Source organism: Oncorhynchus nerka, linkage group LG4, assembly GCF_034236695.1.
Source record: "Oncorhynchus nerka isolate Pitt River linkage group LG4, Oner_Uvic_2.0, whole genome shotgun sequence".
Lineage (NCBI taxonomy): Eukaryota > Metazoa > Chordata > Actinopteri > Salmoniformes > Salmonidae > Oncorhynchus > Oncorhynchus nerka.
In genome coordinates, this window is record NC_088399.1 from 48,644,793 (window position 1) to 48,667,768 (window position 22,976).

Genomic DNA, 22,976 nt, shown 5'->3' on the forward strand with positions numbered 1-22,976 from the left:
TGCCGGCACACTAGCACACACAGGAACACACGTTATACACACACACACAAATGAAAGTTGTGATCAAACACTTTATTAATTAGTGATTAAGGGGAATTTTAACCTGAGGGTTGCACGCGATGCTCTTTATTCAAGCAGCTAGTAGTGTTACAGAAATTAACTTCCCCTCCAGCAAAAAAGCTCAAGAGTCACTTGCCATAGAAAATGTGCAGTGAGGACGGAAATTCCTTTCATTACATTTCCTCCTTTTCCAATGTCATTACAACTGTAACAATGCAACCATAATCAGTTTAAGTGAATACTTATCTCTCTCCAAGAGGAAAATCAAGGCTGTTATGACCAAGAGTGTGTTCATTAGAAAATGGCCAGAGTGGATGGTGAAATCTCTGTTGACCCAGGCACTTAATCTTAATATATTTAATAAGCCTGTTAAGTGTCCATTTATATTAATAGCTTCTAAAAGGAAAGGGTATTTCATTGTGATCATCGGTGTCAATTTTTTTTATTGAACCTATCCATCAACGCCTTTCATAATGGGTTTTCCTATTCAAACATGCGGGTATAATGCCATTGTTCATGTTTTGGATTGGTTTTCTCACAGATCCGCATGGAGAAGCTGTTTTCTGAACTGAAATTCCAGAGCATCACCCCTGCGTCTCTTACTCTGATGCACACGCCTGAGAAAGGGCCGAACCAAGAGGAAATCAGCCTTAAGCCAATGGAGATCAGCACATACCGTGTGCAGCTGACATGAGCGCTGGCCAGAGAGTCGGTGATCGCCACGGAACATGCCCAACATCCGGCCTCTGTTCCTGTGCCGAAAAAACATAGTCAGCGAGGCTATGCAGAAGCCTGAAATGCATAGGACATCCTTGGAACAGACAGAAGGAGGGAAAGAGGAAGAAGAGAGGGAGGACGAGAAGGAAGGAGAGAGGTGGAGAAGGAAAGAGAGGCAGGAGGAGAAGTAAATGGAACTTGCTTAAGCTTAATTCTACAAGTGCAATATGATATTGTTTGAGTCCAGTATACCTAGTTATGCTGCAGTCTCAGGTTCTGTATGTGTTGGGAACATTTGTGTTGCAATTTCACATGAACTCACTCTATTGGGAAGACCACATGTTCAGATTTCCTTTTTCCACAGCTATGATTTTGTACAATGTGATTCTTTGTTTTCTTTATACCGAGGTATGGCTTCAATCATAGTGAATATTGCTTCATGTCCTTGGCGTGCCTGAAAAAAGATTTGAAGGCCAACTGATTCTAAATATTAATTCAATATTTTTTTAGCGGTCAATATGTGATAAATTGTTAATTGCAAGTGAGATCTTGTTTTGTTGTTCGTTCCAAAGAGCAAGAAATGTGCCTTATTTCACAGTTTTATAATGAGCCTTATGTACATATCTTTGTATGTTGGTCTTGGGAGAAATTTGTCACTTACAATTTGCTATCGATGCAAAATGAATGCATTTCATAGTTGATGTCACAAGATTGACATGTGGTATTACATTAATTGATATGGGTCTGTTATTGTGACCTTCATACAGTGGGGAGAACAAGTATTTGATACATTGCCGATTTTGCAGGTTTTCCTACTTACAAAGCATGTAGAGGTCTGTAATTTTTTTATCATAGGTACACTTCAACTGTGAGAGACCGAATCTAAAACAAAAATCCAGAAAATCACATTGTATGATTTTTAAGTAATTAATTTGCATTTTATTGCATGACATAAGTATTTGATACATCAGAAAAGCAGAACTTAATATTTGGTACAGAAACGTTTGTTTGCAATTACAGAGATCATACGTTTCCTGTAGTTCTTGACCAGCTTTGCACACACTGCACCAGGGATTTTGGCCCACTCCTCCATACAGATCCTTCAGGTTTCGGGGCTGTCGCTGGGCAATACAGACTTTCAGCTCCCTCCAAAGATTTTCTATTGGGTTCAGGTCTGGAGACTGGCTAGGCCACTCCAGGACCTTGAGATGCTTCTTACAGAGCCACTCCTTAGTTGCCCTGGCTGTGTGTTTCGGGTCGTTGTCATGCTGGATGACCCAGCCACGACCCATCTTCAATGCTCTTACTGAGGGAAGGAGGTTGTTGGCCAAGATCTCGCGATACATGGCCCCATCCATCCTCCCCTCAATACGGTGCAGTCGTCCTGTGCCCTTTGCAGAAAAGCATCCCCAAAGAATGATGTTTCCACCTCCATGCTTCACGGTTGGGATGGTATTCTTGGGGTTGTACTCATCCTTTTTCTTCCTCCAAACACGGTGAGTGGAGTTTAGACCAAAAGGCTCTATTTTTGTCTCATCAGACCACATGACCTTCTCCCATTCCTCCTCTGGATCATCCAGATGGTCATTGGCAAACTTCAGACAGGCCTGGACATGCACTGGCTTGAGCAGGGGGACCTTGCGTGCGCTGCAGGATTTTAATCCATGACGGCGTATTGTGTTACTAATGGTTTTCTTTGAGACTGTGGTCCCAGCTCTCTTCAGGTCATTGACCAGGTCCTGCTGTGTAGTTCTGGGCTGATCCCTCACCTTCCTCATGATCATTGATGCCCCACGAGGTGAGATCTTGCATGGAGCCCCAGACTGAGGGTGATTGACTGTCATCTTGAACTTCTTCCATTTTCTAATAATTGCAGCAACAGTTGTTGCCTTCTCACCAAGCTGCTTGCCTATTGTCCTGTAGCCCATCCCAGCCTTGTGCAGGTCTACAATTTATTCTTGATGTCCTTACACAGCTCTCTGGTCTTGGGCATTGTGGAGAGGTTGGAGTCTGTTTGATTGAGCGTGTGGACAGGTGTCTTTTATACAGGTAACGAGTTCAAACAGGTGCAGTTAATACAGGTAATGAGTGGAGAACAGGAGGGCTTCTTAAAGAAAAACTAACAGGTCTGTGAGAGCCGGAACTCTTACTGGTTGGTAGGTGATTAAATACTTATGTCATGCAATAAAATGCAAATTATTTACTTAAAAATCATACAATGTGATTTTCTGGATTTTTGTTTTAGATTCCGTCTCTCACAGTTGAAGTGTACCTATGATAACAATTACAGACCTCTACATGCTTTGTAAGTAGGAAAACCTGCAAAATTGGCAGTGTATCAAATACTTGTTCTCCCCACTGTATATGTACTGTGGTGAGTGATAAAACATTTTTTGTTGCTTTACACAGCTATCACATTTGTTTATTTTTTTAAATCACATCTTATGATAACCTCAGTGCAGTATATCTACTGCTTCAACAGAGATGTGCAACGTCCTCACTTACGCCACCTCTACTGTCGTTTTGTGAAGCTCCTCTTGGTAGAGCACACAAGTCGGATGTTTGGTTCCATTCAATCACTTGCAGGTAAAGGGAAACTGCACTGCGAGTTCACTTGGAATGTTCACACAAATGTCTACCAATGTTGCTCGCTAAGAGTCACATTTTGTCCATTTTTTTTCTATCTTTCTGTAAATATAATGTGAGATTAAAAAAGGATGAAACCCAAGTTACCTTGGCCAATTAAATGAAATAAAGTGCATAAAACAATTTGCACTTGTTGTAAGACACTATTCCCTCCAAAATAATGCTAGATGCAATCACCATGGTAAAAATGTTTTTGGATCAGTATTATAACAAAGAGCATAGCACAAGTCATGTATGTCTCTTTCAGATTCAGATTTGACCTCCCGTTTGTTGATATTCAGGCAGCTCATATGGTTTGGTGTCCTTCTTGACTTTCTCCACCCGCCTCCTCATAATCTCTTTGAATTGTTCCTCTTTTTCCTTTTGTACTTTCTCTAATTCATTTTGTTCAGCATCTTCCTCCTCTGCCATTTTGATCTGTAGTTCTTTTTGCCACTGTAGTGAAATGAAAATACAATTGACTTGAATTTCCGTCCCAACCATAGTTATTTTCAACCATCATCAGAAATTACAATGACTTTGATTAAGTTATCACTGCTAATACACTAAACCATGCACAGTAAGGGTTGGCTAATACGCTTTTAGCAAGAGAACATCCTCAAAAAGCAATCAGGGTACAGTATATCCCCAGGCACAATGCCACCATAAGGAACACATCACACACACTGGAAAAGGACATTCATTTCTAATTACACTCTATGATTTGTTTTTGGCACATCTCTATTTATGCAAGGGACATTATCAATACAAAATTGACATTCATAATTGTAATCTGCATGTATCAGGTTTGTAATACCTTGCGTGAATCACTTTTTATGTATGCCTTAATGTAATGCTCTCACCTGGTCCTCCACAACTCTCATCAAGTCAACATCTGTACGTGCATTGAAGTCCATGTAAGTTTGATGTTTCTTACTTTTTCTAGGATAAATGTAATAACATCATGTTCAATTACATTTCACTTCTTTTCCATAGTTACATCAAGTATTGTAGTCATAACAACAATTTAGACTAAATCTGTTTCCTGTACCCCGGGGCACTGTGATATTCCTCTGGATGTCTGGTTGGATGCTGCGTCTTACTGGCAGGGCCAGGGAGTGTTTCTTTAGGCAGTGGAGAACAGGCTTCCAGCCTAGGCCTGTTGGAGGGAGGTGGTGGTTCCTTCTTGGCCTTGGTGTGGGGGGTGAGCTGGAGAGGCGTGGGGGAAGGTAGAGCTGTGAGAGGGTACATGCTAACCTCCAGGTGATCAGTTGGCCAGGTAGACTAGCGGGTACGCTAGAAGCAGAGGTAGATGATGATGGCTTCCCTCCCTCACTGAGAAGACTGCTCTCTGAAACATTCATTTCAGCCTAGGAAACAAATAAAAGAGCACATATATATTGCAGTGCCTTAACTTATGTTTAAAAAATAATAATAATAAGTTAAGTCATTTAGTAGTTATGCATTTCATTTGCAAAAACTTGGACAGAGTATTAAACAATGCCATGGTAATAACCACAGTAATGATAAAATATGCTAATCTTTAATTGGATCCATAAATCACCAAAAACTGCCTTTGTTCCCTTCGTTTCGATCACAAGTAAAGAACCAGTTTGAATTTTTTTCTGATGCAAATTATATTTCAGCTAACAATAAATGTGTGAATAAGAAGCCAAGTTGCTGATTCTGTTTGGATTTTAAGACTGAATCCTCTCAGTTTACAGGTAATTGATATTCATTTTCAGAATCTTCTATACTATATATAGACTGTGACAAACTTCAGGACTTTCAGGATTTTCCTAATGATGTTATTCAGCTCCAACCTGGTAAGCAGATGTTTGTGCTTTAAACAATACTTTGTGAAGGGAAAAGCAGTTGTGACAACACAGCAGTTGTATATGAAAAGTCAAAGACATCTCTTTTCTTTGAGAGTAAGTTGACATTTGAGAGGAATAAGGCCCAGAGTTTTTCCTGACCATGTGACCGGACTAGGAAAAGATCTGCACCTTAAGAGATATCAAAAACAACTCGGCACCTCTATAACCCGGGCGGCATCTCCGACTCTCTGGTCAGTCTCTTGGCACAGGTGTTCCTGCAGAGTGATCCAGGCCACATTCCTCAGCCCCTCCTGCAACACAGCTCCGCTGAGCCCTCGGCATATGCACACCAAAGCCTGAACAGCACTGTAGCGCAGCTGCCAGGCCTCGGCGCCAGCTAGCGAATGAACAGATGACACCAAACTCAGTGAAAACCCTGACAAACTGGAGACCAGGATAGGGAATTACTGCTTTAGACTTTTGGTGTAAAGATAATGGCTAACGCAAGCTGTGTCATTGGATCGTACTCTTGCTTTAAACTGTAATGTACGCAATGGAAGTTTAGGCTAATAAGTCATATAGGCATAAAATCTGAAGATGATTATAACTCCCACAAACCAAAACAAATGTGGCTATTTTTGTACAATGCTCATGTTACAGTGTTTGTTTGCTTGTTTTTCCACTATCTCCATCCGTCATGCCACTTCCTGGACTTACAGTGGTTCAGAAGTTTAAGCAGTCCATCAGTATTGTGATATCCTGGAGGGGTTTGACTGCCCAGCAGAGCTGTTTTCTGTATCTCTGCATTGCTGCTATGCTGGCATATGTCTGCTAACACAGTGGTATAGATGTGTTCCAACTGCCATGGCCAGCAACCACTCTGAGACATACCTTCCTGGAAAAGAGAATGACATATTTTTAGCACGAATGAAAGAAATGAAAAGAGAGAGAAGTTAATTTAATGTGTGGATTATGGGCCGGCATTACCAGAAACAGATTTAGCCTAGACCTGGGCTAAAAAAAAAAGCATGCTCAATGGAGAATCTCCAGTTAAAATAACTTTTAGTCCAGGACTAGGCTTAATCTTGGTCTGGGTAACCAGCCCATAATATGTATGGCAGTTAATAGCTTTACGTTTTCTTCTATAATCCCATCCTGCTCTGTCTTTGGGTTGATGTGGAGACTCATCAACATCTGAAGGCACAACAAGCTGGACTTTGCAGCCTCACCCAGAACCATTAATCCCAAAGCACAGTCCACCCTGGATTTAAAAAAGATTAAATAAAATGTATTAATTTACAATAAAACACTTTGATTTGGATGATTACACAAGTATTTATGACTTGATACTGGTATAAAATAAACATTCATATATTTATGAAGAATGATACGCCAGGAGTAATGTATGAACTAATGTTGCACTAATGAAAACGTTTGACTGCTGGAGAGAACAAGATTACAACACACAGCCCAAACCAACCAGTTTTCTTTCTGCAGCTCCTCTCTCAGCATGATGAGGTGCTGTGCCACTTGGGAGAGCTGGCGGACATTGTTTTGTACGCAGTACCAACTGAGAAGACAATGCCAGAGCACCTGGTTCATGTCATACTCCTGACAGTCTGCCTGAGCCTACAGTACACAACAGATCACATATGGAAAGCATCAGGACGTAGCTACGGGATATGCAAACAGCATACAATGGGTGGGTCTAATCTTGGACGTTTATTGGTTGAAACTTTATTCCAGCCTGTGTCTATTCCACAAATTACCACCGGCTAAAGCTATGACTTTGAAATGCCTATTTACTCTGTTCCATCTCACTGCGCAATCCACTGTCTCGTCAACCCAGCCAGGCAATTTATATGAATTGCTCAACTTGATCTCCGCTGTACAAAGCATCTTGACATTATCTCCGGTTTCTCTTAGACTAGCAACTGGTTTTCAATAGCGGATATTTGTATAAACCTTACTCTGTCTCACTGACATTTGCAACATTGTTTCAGTATTGAAATTCGACCTCTAGCTGTCCCATAGTAATAAACTGTGTAAGGGTCGGGATGAGAATGACAGGCGGGCAGCTTTTCTCAGCCAGGTGAAATCATGAATCAGCTGGCATAATTTGTATGGCTATAGGGAAAGAATGGTCGATAGAAAACAGGTGAACGAAACAAAATGCAGCTAGTTTGCAGCTTCAGTTTGAAGTGATTGTGTTTGCTGTGTTGTTGGCTAGCTCCTCTGAACAATAGTGTCCTGATGAGAGAGCACATTTTCTATGCCAGGCGAAATCGCCCATCATAAACTCATTGTTGTGGATGCAGATCTGCCAACTCTCACACATTGGCAGATGGACACACACATTTGACCCTCTTCTCACGCATTGAAAAGTACTGCTTTTATTTTTCGAATTAGTTAATTGTATAGTCAGCGCGTTAACTTTTCAACTGTGCTCCAAATCGTTTTGAAATCGGAGCATCTGCGCCTGCAATTTAACATCACGAGCGGAACCTCTTCCGTCCTGTTTTGCAACAGCACAGTGAACAGCGGCACATTGAAGCATATGATTGGTCTAGTTATGTAAGGGATCAAGGGGATTGAATGCATGTTTTAAAGAAACGCCCCTCAAAATTAGAGTGTAGCTGAATGCAGACGAGAATGTTCTCCGCTGAGTTTATAAAACTGTAAAAGGAGCATTTATGTACAAAGACAACATTCTTTTTGCTGTTACTCCCGTCACTATTATTGCAGAATGCAGCCTTTTGACAACATGTACTAAAATTGATTTAATCCACACTCGCATTAGTCCCTACTCCCCTTGAATTGGCATTTAGGCTGTGACAAAGACAGATTTACAGCAGTGGCGGTCACTGCCGTTTATGATGATGATTTTCTATTACAGCATGTTTGATGACTGTCATTCATATTCCATTCACCCAATTCAATGTAACATCGATAGGTTTAGGCTACTGCATGATCAAATGTTCCCTGTACCCATCACGAGGTTGCTACAACCTAGCCTGAATGAAAGTTTACAACATAGGTGCACACAGGTCGAGAGAAAAATTTGAGATGACAGACACATCGACACATGGACAGACAGTGACCCAATTCAATACCGCCTTGCACATGCTTGCCTGCTCCTAGGTTATCTAGGGTGTAATCATTAGTCGAAAAGTTGCAAACAAGTTTCTATTGGACAAATTCTGGTAATTTTCCCCGTTTCGTTTAAGATTTTTTTTTAAACAGAATCGGTGGAACGAATACCCACCTGATCATGCATAAACACAGTTCACTTTCATAGCAGCCACGTTGTATTCCTTCTCGCCTCTATGCACTCTCCTCCTCTCACCTTTTCCCTTTGTTTGTGGATTTCAATAAACAACACATCAGCTCTATGTGACCAGGCGAAAAAACCTTTCCAAGCCAAACCATGTCATAACCGCTACACACAGCATACATCGTTGTACCTATATTAGCTAAAGTAACATTCTAGTCAACATAGCTAATAAAACAAATACATTAGTAAACCCACTACAATCATGCAGTAAGGTCACAGTGTACAGTCAGTAAGCAGTTACACCGGCAGGTGCCGGTGGCGATAAATTAATTAAACAAAAAGCGTACCTTGACATGGAAGAATTCCAGTGATATGTTGGATAGTCATAGCCACCTAGCTAACATAGCATTCCTCTGTTTTAGCCAGGTGTTGAGTAACTAAACAAGCCAGCTACATTTGCTAGCTAAGTAAGTGAAACTAAAAGTGAGGGAAAAATGACACTCTCACGCCCTCTCTCGCTTCTCCTTCATTTTTGAATAAATTCATATGTTGAAAACTGTTCAACTATTGTCTTTCTCTTTGAGTCAACTACTCACCACATGTTATGCACTGCAGTGCTAGCTAGCTGTAGCTCATGCTTTCAGTACTAGATTCTGATCCTTTGATTAGGTGGACAACATGTCAGTTCATGCTGCAAAAGCTCTGATAGGTTGGAGGACGTCCTCCAACCTGTCATAATTACTGTGTAAGTCTATGAAAGGGGGTGAGAACCAAGAGCCTCCTAGGTTTTGTATTTAAGTCAATGTACCAAAAGGAGGATGGAAGATAGCTGTCCTCCGGCTACTCCATGGTGCTACCCTACAGAGTGCTGTTGAGGCTACTGTGTGTTTTAATAAATTATTTGGTGATATGTGAATATATTTGGTATAGTTTTATCTAAATAGCTTTTTTAATGTTTTACCATTTTTATGAAATTCACTGAGGAGGATGGTCCTCCTCTGAGGCGCCTCCACTGACCTACAGTATGTTTTAGCAGGGAAGTTTGGTAGGGTGACCTTATTTGTAACTATGAAAATAATTTTGTAAAAACAGTTTTGAACCGAAAAGTGTAAGTTGATTCTAGAGGGGGGAATGAATATAACAATTCCTTGGCTAGGTTGTAGGGGCAGATTCATGTAATCTTGTCATCGGGAGATTTTATTATCTATTTACTTGATTTAGTCTGATCAGTGGAACAATTCTCATTCTTAACAATGGGCTAAAATAGAGGGTAGTTACTGTGCTTGTCACCAAGAACACTACCGTTACTCCCCACACTTATTCTATTATTCCACTTCTTCCCAATTTTGCCAGTGTAATCACATATCTGATATGCGTACTTGTGTCTTTGAAAAAGTATGATATTTGTATTACTATTGCAGTTTTGAATAAGTCATACAAATAAGCGTTGGATATTAAATGCTCTAGGAATCCAAAATCATTTTTGATATTTTAGTAACGTGCGCAAGCTAGGCAGAGATGGTAGGGGTCTCACAACTCATAAACACATATTTTGTCTATTTAGAGTAAGATGATGGAAAGGATCTTCAACAATATAGTAGGCATAAGTAGTAAGGAAGTAGCATTGTAAGAGCTTTGACTTGTGAGAACCGGAATGGCTCATTGGGCAGGAGCCGATCTCCTGTTTCTGTAGCGAGAGGCATCTTGATGTAAAGTACACCCCCTGGACAGGACGCAAGTCTATTGCAGGGCCTTACCACCTACATTTGAAGTCGGAAGTTTACATACAATTAGGTTGGAGTCATTAAAACTTGTTTTTCAACCACTCCACAAATTTCTTGTTAACAAACTATAGTTTTGGCAAGTCGGTTAGGACATCTACTTTGCGCAAGTCATTTTTCTAACAACTGTTTACAGACAGATTATTTCACATAAAATGAATTATATCACAATTCCAGTGGGTCAGAAGTTTACATACACTAAGTTGACTGTGCCTTTAAACAGCTTGGAAAATTCCAGAAAACATTGTCATGGCTTTAGAAGCTTCTGATTGACATAATTTGAGTCAACTGGAGGTGTACCTGTGGATGTATACAGGATGTACCTGTGGATGTATTTCAAGGCCTACCTTCACACTCAGTGACTCTTTGCTTGACATCATGGGAAAATCAAAAGAAATCAGCCAAGAACTCAGATTTTTCTTTTTTAGACCTCCACAAGTCTGGTTCATCCTTGGGAGCAATTTCCAAACGCCTGAAGGTACCATGTTCATCTGTACAAACAATAGTACGCAAGTATAAATACCATGGGACCACGCAGCCTTCATACTACTCAGGAAGGATACGTGTTCTGCCTCCTAGAGATTAACATACTTTGGTGTGAAAAGTGCAAATCAATCCCAGAACAACAGCAAAGCACTGTGTGAAGGAAAAAGGTACAAAAGTATCTATATCCACAGTAAAACGAGTCCTATATCGACATAACCTGAAAGGCCGCTCAGCAAGGAAGAAGCCACTGTTCCAACACCGCCATAAAAAAAGCCAGACTACGGTTTGCAACTGCACATGGGGACAAAGATCGTACTTTTTGGAGAAATGTCCTCTGGTCTGAATAGAACTGTTTGGCCATAATGACCATCATAATATTTGGAGGAAAAAGGGGAGGCTTGCAAGCCGAAGAATACCATCCCATTGACCTGGAGAATCCGCAACCCGCAAGAATTCAGAATCACACCCACAGAGGAGGAAGCCTAGATCAAATTTACGAGCAGCAATGATGAGGATCACCCCAGACGCTCAGAGGCTGGCTCCTCCCAATATTTTTTAGACCAGGAAGAGGAGCCACGCAGGTTCCCCAACAAGAGAGGGAGAGGACGCGGAAGAGGCCAACACGGAGGAAGAAATCAAGACTATCCAACCACACAAAGCAGGACCAGAACAAGGCTGTGATCAACATTTCTGGAGAACCCCTTTATGCTGGTTGTGTAAGGGTCTTGTCTAAAGGACTGTCCTTTGCAGCCACGTACTCAACTAATGAATTCAATACAAAGATTGACCTATTTTGTTTCTCCATCTGAAGGCCTGGTACAAGCAAAACATTTCTCCAACTACAGACACCGGTGTTTCAGGTCAGGCAGTTTCTGTGCCCTCAAAAACACCTTTCAAGCCCAAGTTCACCTTTTGTCCCATTGTCCAGAATACCACACTAAATACATATGCCAAGAAGGTGCATTTTGATGTGGAGAATCTGTTTAAAAGGTCAAATTTACTCTAACCAAACACGACATAACTTTTCTAAGACAGAGGGGGATGCAGTTGAATCATTGTCCAAAAATGGACAGATTGTGGTTAAAAAAGCAGACAAAAGGTGGCGCTACCGTAGTGTGGAGTAAAGACATATGTGACAGAAGTCTACCATCAATAAGACAATGATGAATTCTACCCACCTCCAACCCTACAGAGGATCTCAAAGCTGAATTGAAAGGGATCCTCACAGACGCTAAGGAGAATAGCTACATTTCAGACAATGAGTTTAAAAAAAGTATTATCTTCTTCCAAAGGTCCACAAGAATCTTAGAGCAGTGATTAGTGGTGATGAAAGTCTGACAGAACCCATCTCCAAGTTCATTGATTACTTTATTAAGCCTCATCTGACGTCACTCCCAGCCTATCTTCAAGACACCACAGATGTATTGAACAACATTAAGGAATTGAACAATATAGGTACAGCTTCATTTTTAGTCGCCATGGAGGTGGAGTCCCTATACACCACCATTAAACACAGACAAGAATTGGCAGCTATGTACCATTGAGTACCTGGCCTGAAACTGAGATGCCTCCCACAGAATTCTTTGTTTCACGGACTGAATGGACTCTTAATAATAACATCTGTCTTTCAGGACCATATTGTTAAACAAGTCAGAGGATGTGCCATGGAAGCTTGCTATACAGCCCTTCCTACGCTGGTTTGTACTTATGTAAATGGTAAAAATGACTTCATTTTGGATCCTTCTAAAAAAACGGTTATTTGACCAGATTATATGTTTGGGACGCTATATTGATATTTGCCTGTTCTGGTCTGGCTCAGAAGATGAACTTATTTCCTTCCACCAATACCTTAACAGCATTAAACCCCAACATCAAACTAACTATGGAGTACAGCAAGGAAGACATTCATTAACCCCAACATCAAATTAACTATGGAGTACAGCAAGGAAGACATTCATTAACCCCAACATCAAATTAACTATGGAGTACAGCAAGGAAGACATTCATTAACCCCAACATCAAATTAACTATGGAGTACAGCAAGGAAGACATTCATTAACCCCAACATCAAATTAACTATGGAGTACAGCAAGGAAGACATTCATTAACCCCAACATCAAATTAACTATGGAGTACAGCAAGGAAGACATTCATTAACCCCAACATCAAATTAACTATGGAGTACAGCAAGGAAGACATTCATTAACCCCAACATCAAATTAACTATCAAACATTCATTAACCCCAACATCAAATTAACTATGGAGTACAGCAAGGAAGACATTCATTAACCCCAACATCAAATTAACTATGGAGTACAGCAAGGAAGACATTCATTAACCCCAACATCAAATTAACTATGGAGTACAGCAAGGAAGACATTCATTAACCCCAACATCAAATTAACTATGGAGTACAGCAAGGAAGACATTCATTAACCCCAACATCAAACTAACTATGGAGTACAGCAAGGAAGACATTCATTAACCCCAACATCAAACTAACTATGGAGTACAGCAAGGAAGACATTCATTAACCCCAACATCAAACTAACTATGGAGTACAGCAAGGAAGACATTCATTAACCCCAACATCAAATTAACTATGGAGTACAGCAAGGAAGACATTCATTAACCCCAACATCAAATTAACTATGGAGTACAGCAAGGAAGACATTCATTAACCCCAACATCAAATTAACTATGGAGTACAGCAAGGAAGACATTCATTAACCCCAACATCAAACTAACTATGGAGTACAGCAAGGAAGACATTCATTAACCCCAACATCAAACTAACTATGGAGTACAGCAAGGAAGACATTCATTAACCCCAACATCAAATTAACTATGGAGTACAGCAAGGAAGACATTCATTAACCCCAACATCAAATTAACTATGGAGTACAGCAAGGAAGACATTCATTAACCCCAACATCAAATTAACTATGGAGTACAGCAAGGAAGACATTCATTAACCCCAACATCAAATTAACTATGGAGTACAGCAAGGAAGACATTCATTAACCCCAACATCAAATTAACTATGGAGTACAGCAAGGAAGACATTCATTAACCCCAACATCAAATTAACTATGGAGTACAGCAAGGAAGACATTCATTAACCCCAACATCAAATTAACTATGGAGTACAGCAAGGAAGACATTCATTAACCCCAACATCAAATTAACTATGGAGTACAGCAAGGAAGACATTCATTAACCCCAACATCAAATTAACTATGGAGTACAGCAAGGAAGACATTCATTAACCCCAACATCAAATTAACTATGGAGTACAGCAAGGAAGACATTCATTAACCCCAACATCAAATTAACTATGGAGTACAGCAAGGAAGACATTCATTAACCCCAACATCAAATTAACTATGGAGTACAGCAAGGAAGACATTCATTAACCCCAACATCAAATTAACTATGGAGTACAGCAAGGAAGACATTCATTAACCCCAACATCAAATTAACTATGGAGTACAGCAAGGAAGACATTCATTAACCCCAACATCAAATTAACTATAGAGTACAGCAAGGAAGACATTCATTAACCCCAACATCAAATTAACTATGGAGTACAGCAAGGAAGACATTCATTAACCCCAACATCAAATTAACTATGGAGTACAGCAAGGAAGACATTCATTAACCCCAACATCAAATTAACTATGGAGTACAGCAAGGAAGACATTCATTAACCCCAACATCAAATTAACTATGGAGTACAGCAAGGAAGACATTCATTAACCCCAACATCAAATTAACTATGGAGTACAGCAAGGAAGACATTCATTAACCCCAACATCAAATTAACTATGGAGTACAGCAAGGAAGACATTCATTAACCCCAACATCAAATTAACTATGGAGTACAGCAAGGAAGACATTCATTAACCCCAACATCAAATTAACTATGGAGTACAGCAAGGAAGACATTCATTAACCCCAACATCAAATTAACTATGGAGTAAGCAAGGAAGACATTCATTAACCCCAACATCAAATTAACTATGGAGTACAGCAAGGAAGACATTCATTAACCCCAACATCAAATTAACTATGGAGTACAGCAAGGAAGACATTCATTAACCCCAACATCAAATTAACTATGGAGTACAGCAAGGAAGACATTCATTAACCCCAACATCAAATTAACTATGGAGTACAGCAAGGAAGACATTCATTAACCCCAACATCAAATTAACTATGGAGTACAGCAAGGAAGACATTCATTAACCCCAACATCAAATTAACTATGGAGTACAGCAAGGAAGACATTCATTAACCCCAACATCAAATTAACTATGGAGTACAGCAAGGAAGACATTCATTAACCCCAACATCAAATTAACTATGGAGTACAGCAAGGAAGACATTCATTAACCCCAACATCAAATTAACTATGGAGTACAGCAAGGAAGACATTCATTAACCCCAACATCAAATTAACTATGGAGTACAGCAAGGAAGACATTCATTAACCCCAACATCAAACTAACTATGGAGTACAGCAAGGAAGACATTCATTAACCCCAACATCAAACTAACTATGGAGTACAGCAAGGAAGACATTCATTAACCCCAACATCAAACTAACTATGGAGTACAGCATTAACCCCAACATCAAATTAACTATGGAGTACAGCAAGGAAGACATTCATTAACCCCAACATCAAATTAACTATGGAGTACAGCAAGGAAGACATTCATTAACCCCAACATCAAACTAACTATGGAGTACAGCAAGGAAGACATTCATTAACCCCAACATCAAACTAACTATGGAGTACAGCAAGGAAGACATTCATTAACCCCAACATCAAACTAACTATGGAGTACAGCAAGGAAGACATTCATTAACCCCAACATCAAATTAACTATGGAGTACAGCAAGGAAGACATTCATTAACCCCAACATCAAATTAACTATGGAGTACAGCAAGGAAGACATTCATTAACCCCAACATCAAATTAACTATGGAGTTCCTATTTAAGGAATACCTAGGATAGGATAAAGTAATCCCTCTCACCCCCCCTCCCCCTGAAAAGATTTAGATGCACTACTGTTCCACTGGAGGTCATAAGGTGAATGCACCAATTTGTAAGTCGCTCTGGACAAGAGCGTCTGCTAAATGACTTAAATGTAATGTAAATGAGTACAGCAAGGAAGACATTCATTAACCCCAACATCAAATTAACTATGGAGTACAGCAAGGAAGACATTCATTAACCCCAACATCAAATTAACTATGGAGTACAGCAAGGAAGACATTCCTTTTTTGGACCTTGACATCAGTAAAAATGACAAAGGTTGTTTGCACACATCAATCTTTAGGAAGCCTACAGATGGGAATACCATTCTGAGGGCAGACAGCTTTCACCCCAAAAGGCTAAAAGAGAACATTCCATATGGCCAATTCCAAAGATCAGGGAATAGACTACAGTGTCAAATTGCTGAATTAGAAAATTGCTTCTTGAATCTCGGTTACAGTGCTCAGGTCCTGAAAGATGCATGTATAAGGGCCGGACGACTTGACAGGGGGAACTTGTTGCGAAGCACACTGTGATGTACCAGAGAGAGTGTACTTTATTACAAAATACAGAACTGAAGTAGAGAACATGAAAATAATGATTAAAAAGAATTGTGGAATCATCCAAAGTGATACGCTACTATGCCAAGTATTTCCTGAGCCACCAGTCATAAGCTATAAGATATGTCTTACCCTAAATTACAAATTAGTCCACAGTTATCTTCCTGGTGACTCTCAAACAACTTGGCTAAACCACAAACCCAAGGGCTCTTTTAAATGTAACCAGTGCAACCATTGCAGAAATATTGCACAGAAGAAGTATTTTGTTGACACAGCTTCCAAAATGGAGTATTACATCAAGCATTTCATTAACTGCAAAACCACTCATGTCATCTACAGATTGGAATGTCCACAGTGCAAGGTGTTCTACATTGGACGGACAAAGAGAAGCCTTTAAGACCGCTTAGCGGAACACAAGTACGCCATTCGGGTAGGCAATGAAGACTACCCCATGGCAAGACACTACAAGTCCTTACACCATGGCAACCCTGCCTCCCTACAAGCTATGGGTATTGATCATATTCCGGCCTCTATTAGAAAAGGGGACCGTCTGAAACAGCTAAACCAAAGGGAAAGTTTTTGGAATTTACAAACGACTGGCCACTAAGTACCCTGGTTTAAATGAAGATATGGATTTCTCACCTTTCCTGTAGGGTCGTGAGAGGTCCCTTTGTTGTCATTTAGTGGACATATTGCTCAACTACCCTCAGCTATGTTTAGACTGCTGTGGTCTGTTTGCTAGTGTACTATAAAATAGATGGCTCTCCTATTCTTAACACTTTGCCCAGTCATGTTCAAGGTTAGAACTACCTTTCTAGGTGTTCTGATGCTTTAAGCCTCGATTAGCATTTTTGATAACATATCTACAGTATTCAACTGTTTTTTTAAATGTATGTGTATAGTATTGTTTACTAGGGTTGTCCAGTGAATTCTGTAACCACTACCTCTTCAAATCAGGGTTGATTGGAAAAAGCTGTTCAAAAGAGGACATTGTATTATCATGTCTTTGTACTCCCCGAAGAAGGCCATGCAGCCGAAACGCATCAGAGTTTTTAAACTTTGTTTCCATTGAACATGCCATACAAATAAAGGCATTTTAATTAATTATATGAAGAGTGCCTTGGTGCTCCTTTTCTTTTGATGACCAATTTACACCTTTTACCAAAGAGCACCTTCTGTCTACAAAAACCTACTATTGTGAACCTTAGTAGCTTCTGTCTACAAAAACCTACTATTGTGTACCTTAGCACCTTCTGTCTACAAAAACCTACTATTGTGTACCTTAGCAGCTTCTGTCTACAAAAACCTACTATTGTGAACCGTAGCAGTTTCTGTCTACAAAAACCTACTATTGTGAACCTTAGCACCTTCTGTCTACAAAAACCTACTATTGTGTACCTTAGCAGCTTCTGTCTACAAAAACCTACTATTGTGAACCATAGCACCTTCTGTCTACCAGAACCTACTATTGTGAACCTTAGCACCTTCTGTCTACAAAAACCTACTATTGTGTACCTTAGCAGCTTCTGTCTACAAAAACCTACTATTGTGAACCTTAGCACCTTCTGTCTACAAAAACCTACTATTGTGAACCTTAGTAGCTTCTGTCTACAAAAACCTACTATTGTGTACCTTAGCAGCTTCTGTCTACCAAAACCTACTATTGTGAACCTTAGCACCTTCTGTCTACCAAAACCTACTATTGTGTACCTTAGCAGCTTCTGTCTACAAAAACCTACTATTGTGAACCTTAGTAGCTTCTGTCTACAAAAACCTACTATTGTGAACCTTAGCAGATTCTGTCTACAAAACCCTACTATTGTGAACCTTAGCACCTTCTGTCTACAAAAACCTACTATTGTGTACCTTAGCAGCTTCTGTCTACAAAAACCTACTATTGTGAACCTTAGTAGCTTCTGTCTACAAAAACCTACTATTGTGTACCTTAGCAGCTTCTGTCTACAAAAACCTACTATTGTGAACCTTAGCACCTTCTGTCTACAAAAACCTACTATTGTGTACCTTAGCAGCTTCTGTCTACAAAAACCTACTATTGTGAACCTTAGTAGCTTCTGTCTCTACAAAAACCTACTATTGTGTACCTTAGCAGCTTCTGTCTACAAAAACCTACTATTGTGAACCTTAGCACCTTCTGTCTACAAAAACCTACTATTGTGTACCTTAGCAGCTTCTGTCTACAAAAACCTAATATTGTGAACCTTAGTAGCTTCTGTCTACAAAAACCTACTATTGTGTACCTTAGCAGCTTCTGTCTACAAAAACCTACTATTGTGAACCTTAGCACCTTCTGTCTACAAAAACCTACTATTGTGAACCTTAGCAGCTTCTGTCTACAAAAACCTACTATTGTGAACCTTAGCACCTTCTGTCTACAAAAACCTACTATTGTGTACCTTAGCAGCTTCTGTCTACAAAAACCTACTATTGTGAACCTTAGCAGCTTCTGTCTACAAAAACCTACTATTGTGAACCTTAGCAGCGCTTCCCTTCTTTTTCTTTTTTTTCACCTGAACTGTGGTTTTTAATTTTCCAACCTGGTCATAGGTCGTACCCATGTGAAAATACATAGCATTGCATTATCTTGAAAAAAGTAACATTTTCCTGGAGGAGGACCCCCCCAGTCCCCCGTCTAGCAGTTGTGCCAGGGGGCAATGAAATTCACATAGCAAATCTCACTCCGAGCTTTATTCAAAAGTTGGCAGGCCTGTGGGTGTATCCAAATAAATGTCACTAGTAAACAGCTTAAACAAATGCAAATGCAGCTACTTAGCTGTTATTCTGGCTGCACTGTTTGACGTGACTGTAAGTTATCTGCAGTTGACTAGCTAGCAAGCAAGGGATAAGAAGGTTGCCAGCCAGTATGGCAATGGAACATCTGGATACAGAACAAAAAGACTTAACGACTGGGTCGCGTTTCTGGCAACCAAACCAATAGAACGAACGACCAGCCGGCTTGGGTAGCAACCATAGATTTGTGTCGGGACTATATCTCCTGAAAGGATTAAATAGTATGATTAAATTAATCAAAATACATTTTTTAATGAAAATATTTCAATCATTATTTGAATATGTTGGTAACCCGTTGTATAAAAGTGATAATGCCCTCGAAGCCGGTGTTTGGAGGATATATTGGCACAGTTTGCCAGCACTCGACTTTGTCTCGGGACTAACAACACCCGTGCCAATATTTCTTCCAAATACCGGTTTCGAGGGCATTATCGCTTAATTAGTACACCTAGATAAGTCATGTTGTGTTATGACACAGTGCAAAATTACACATATTGACATGCATTTGAGTGAACGTGAATACACTTTCCAATGTTAATCTTACACTAATATTAAACCAAATTCATTTTTGGGATAGACTGGATTTAAATGAATATATGCCACTTAGAAGAGTATTATCCAAAGCAACTTTTTCTACCAGCAGCACTGGTAGAAAAAGTACCCAATTGTCATACTTGAGTAAAAGTTAAGATACATTAGTCATTTTCTATGCAGGTAAAAGTGAGTCACCCAGTAAAATACTACTTGAGTAAAAGTCTAAAGCTATATCATCTTAAATGTAATTGCTAAAATGTACTTCAGTATCAAAAGTAAAGTATAATTAATTTCAAATTCCTTATATTAAGCAAACTAGACGGAACCATTTTCTTGTTTTTTATTTTAGATTTACGGATAGCCAGGAGCACACTCAAACACTCAGACATCATTTATAAACTAAGCACGTCTGTTTAGTGAGATCAGAGGCAGTAGGTATGACCAGGGATGTTCTCTTGAGAAGTGTGTGAATTGGACCATTTTTCAGTACTGCTAAGCATTCAAAATGTAACGAGTACTTTTGGATGTCAGGGAAAATGTATGGAGTAAAAAGTGCATGATTTTCTTTCGGAATGTAGTGAAGTAAAAGTATAACTTGTCCAAAAATATAAATAGTAAAGTAAAGTACAGATACAACGACCTAAGTAGTACTTTAAAGTACTTTTACTTGATTACGGGTATATACTATGGGCAGCGCTCTTAACAAATGTTCAATCAGGACCAAAATAAATATTTTAGGAGATTTGTTAGAATTTGTATGTAACTCTTACTGATGCTGAATCATCTTCAAAAGGTTCCAGTCCACAAATGATCTCCCCTGAACGTAACATGAAGTGCACTGAGAGCAAGATGTTTGGATACGGTTGGTAGCATGGCTCACACTGAGACAGAGCTAAAAGGGAAACAGTTTACAGCCATTAGTTGTGTTTTTCAACAACACAGTTCACATCAATTAGTAGAACCTGCATGGGAACACACACAATAATTACACTATTACAGGATATTGCTATGCAAAAGTAGAATGAATCACTATTTATCCATCTAGTACTCTACCTTTTAAAAAAACGTGAAGATGGGATTTGCTTCTTTGGTATCCACTCAGGTTTCCAGAGATGTGAAAGAGAAATAGTCTCAAGAAGACCAAATATCCCAGCTAAAAGAGCACAATAAAGTTGCAAAGGTGAACTAAATATAATACAATTCAAGTTCTTACCCTGTTTTAGGAGTATGGCTGTTCTGTAAACTTGTTACATAAGGTATTTTTTCCCACACAGTGACACGTACTTAAAAGAAACCTAGATCTGTCCACTCTACCTTCAGTATCTTCACTTCGCAGGTGTACAAATTGGGCTTCTGGGACGTATCAGTACAGACCCAGTACAAGACTGACTCTCCAAGGTAAAAGAGGGCGGGAATCTGTTCTGCATGCACTGGAGCATGGTCCAGTGACATCAGAAGGGAATCCAGGGAATCTAAAGAGGTAACACAATGTTTGTCTTGATTTAAACAAAAACAGTATGTGTTAACAGCTATGGCATTAACATACTATACATAATCATTATAATTACCAAGGCCCTAAATCTTTCCTGACCATGTGACCTGACCAGGAAATCCTCTAGGCTCGAATTACATAGTTATAGTAATCTATTGGGCCCTGGGTTTTTAATGGTCAGGTCAAATGGTCAGGGAATAAATCAGGGCCCGGCCCAATCATTACAGTACAGTTATTGAAAAGTGCACTCTATGCACATTAGGTCTCTCAATAATAACCTACCATTTTGAATTTTACCACGGCACAAACCAAGCAACAGCAGCTCTGCCCATGCCAGAGGAAGCTGAACGTGGTAGCCCTCACCCATGCATTTCAGTCCAGCTCTGCGCTGTTGAGGAAAAATATGATTACCGTGAGGTGTACAGCAGGGTTGGGGTCAATTCCATTTCAATTCCAGTCAATTCAAAAAGTAAACCAAATTCCTATGCCAAATTTTCCTAATTGAAACGCAAGAAGAGAATTGGAATTTCAATGTACTTCCTGAATTGACTGGAATTTAAATGGGATTGTCCCCAACCGTAGTGTCCAGTTAAATAGCCACATATTTGATTTTGTCACCATCTGCTGGGAATTCTGTGAACTGTCACGGAAAATGGTTGAGAAATGAATGCGGGACATTGACACCTGGGCTGCGTTCAGTACGAAAAACATTATGGTACGTCCAATTAAACGGGAAAGGGGGAGGGTTGGGGAACGCTGTCAGCATGGCCGCTGCTCTTTAAATACGTACCTTCAAAGTCTGTTCAAGAAATTTGAAGAACGTTTTGGTGAAATGTGTTGTTCAGTACAAGCCGTTATGTAATGTAACAAACGTTTAAACGAACTGAACGCACCCCTGGATCGTTTGCAACAGAAAATTAAAATATGAGCATTTATTATTAGATAAGTCCAGGTACCTTGCTTCGGCTAAGTAGTTGTCGTGCCAGCTCATTATACTTTTCTTGTTCCTCAGAGCCATGGGAATTGTTGTACTTTCTGATAAACTCCTCTGTTATTTCAAATGGGTTTCTGTAAAATATATACATTTTACCATACAGTAGGCATATGTGAAGACAACAAACATACAGTAGTAGGCTAAGCATTTTTTTTTTACGAAGGGGTATGGGTATATACATTTTACAAAAATATATCGAGATTTGAAACAGTAAAACATCATTCTGGCAGTCGCCTAAATTGAGCTCCCCCAGTCTAGCTCATTTTGCAGAGACAGAGCTTGAACCAGCAACTCTGAGGTTATTGGGCAAGTTCACCACCACCTGTGCCATAAGGTCCAGACCTTTACACACATATAGGCTACATTACTTAATTAAGATCAAAAAGGGACAGTGCAGTAAACTCAGTCCTTACCTGGTAGCCTTTGAATTGGTTGTGATTGTTATTTCCTGAGCTTTTTTGAAAAGTCTTTTTTGCAAATCCTCTTTGTGAGTTTGGGAAATTATACCCAAATTATGGACAACTGGAACTTTAATTATAGGCATTTTGCACAGTTTTATAAATACAAAATGACAACGTTGTCAGCTTTCATCATTTTGTAGACACCTGTTTTCCTCGCCTACGTCTATGGAATTTCACTCTCATCTCGTGTACATCTGTCTCGTTTGTTTGCTGTGTTTCCATGGACGCATGGCAGCGATGTCAAATAAGTGCACAAAAAATACATATCCCACAATGCAATTTGGATGCGGAATAGAACGAAACCACTTCCGGTTGATCAGTTG

General features: G+C 39.7%; 2 protein-coding genes across 2 annotated transcripts in view; one reads left to right on the forward strand and one right to left on the reverse strand.

Annotated features, from left to right (window-relative positions):
* LOC115126674 (alpha-mannosidase 2-like) overlaps positions 1–3,894 on the forward strand; it is a 62,698-nt gene extending 58,804 nt beyond the window's left edge. Inside the window, exon 22 of the mRNA XM_029656321.2 lies at positions 602–3,894. Within this exon, the coding sequence (XP_029512181.1) occupies positions 602–754 (153 nt within the window). The 3' untranslated portion in view covers positions 755–3,894. The remainder of the gene's footprint in view (positions 1–601) is intronic.
* Positions 3,218–22,951, reverse strand: tmem232 (transmembrane protein 232). The gene is given in 14 exon segments (XM_029656330.2): positions 3,218–3,858; positions 4,266–4,344; positions 4,454–4,631; positions 4,634–4,772; positions 5,438–5,616; positions 5,937–6,114; positions 6,354–6,480; positions 6,700–6,848; positions 20,477–20,598; positions 20,760–20,859; positions 21,021–21,178; positions 21,481–21,586; positions 22,155–22,266; positions 22,606–22,951. Coding segments are annotated over 14 exon segments (1,944 nt in total). The 5' UTR covers positions 22,737–22,951; the 3' UTR covers positions 3,218–3,672.
* Between the last annotated feature and the right edge of the window lie 25 nt (positions 22,952–22,976).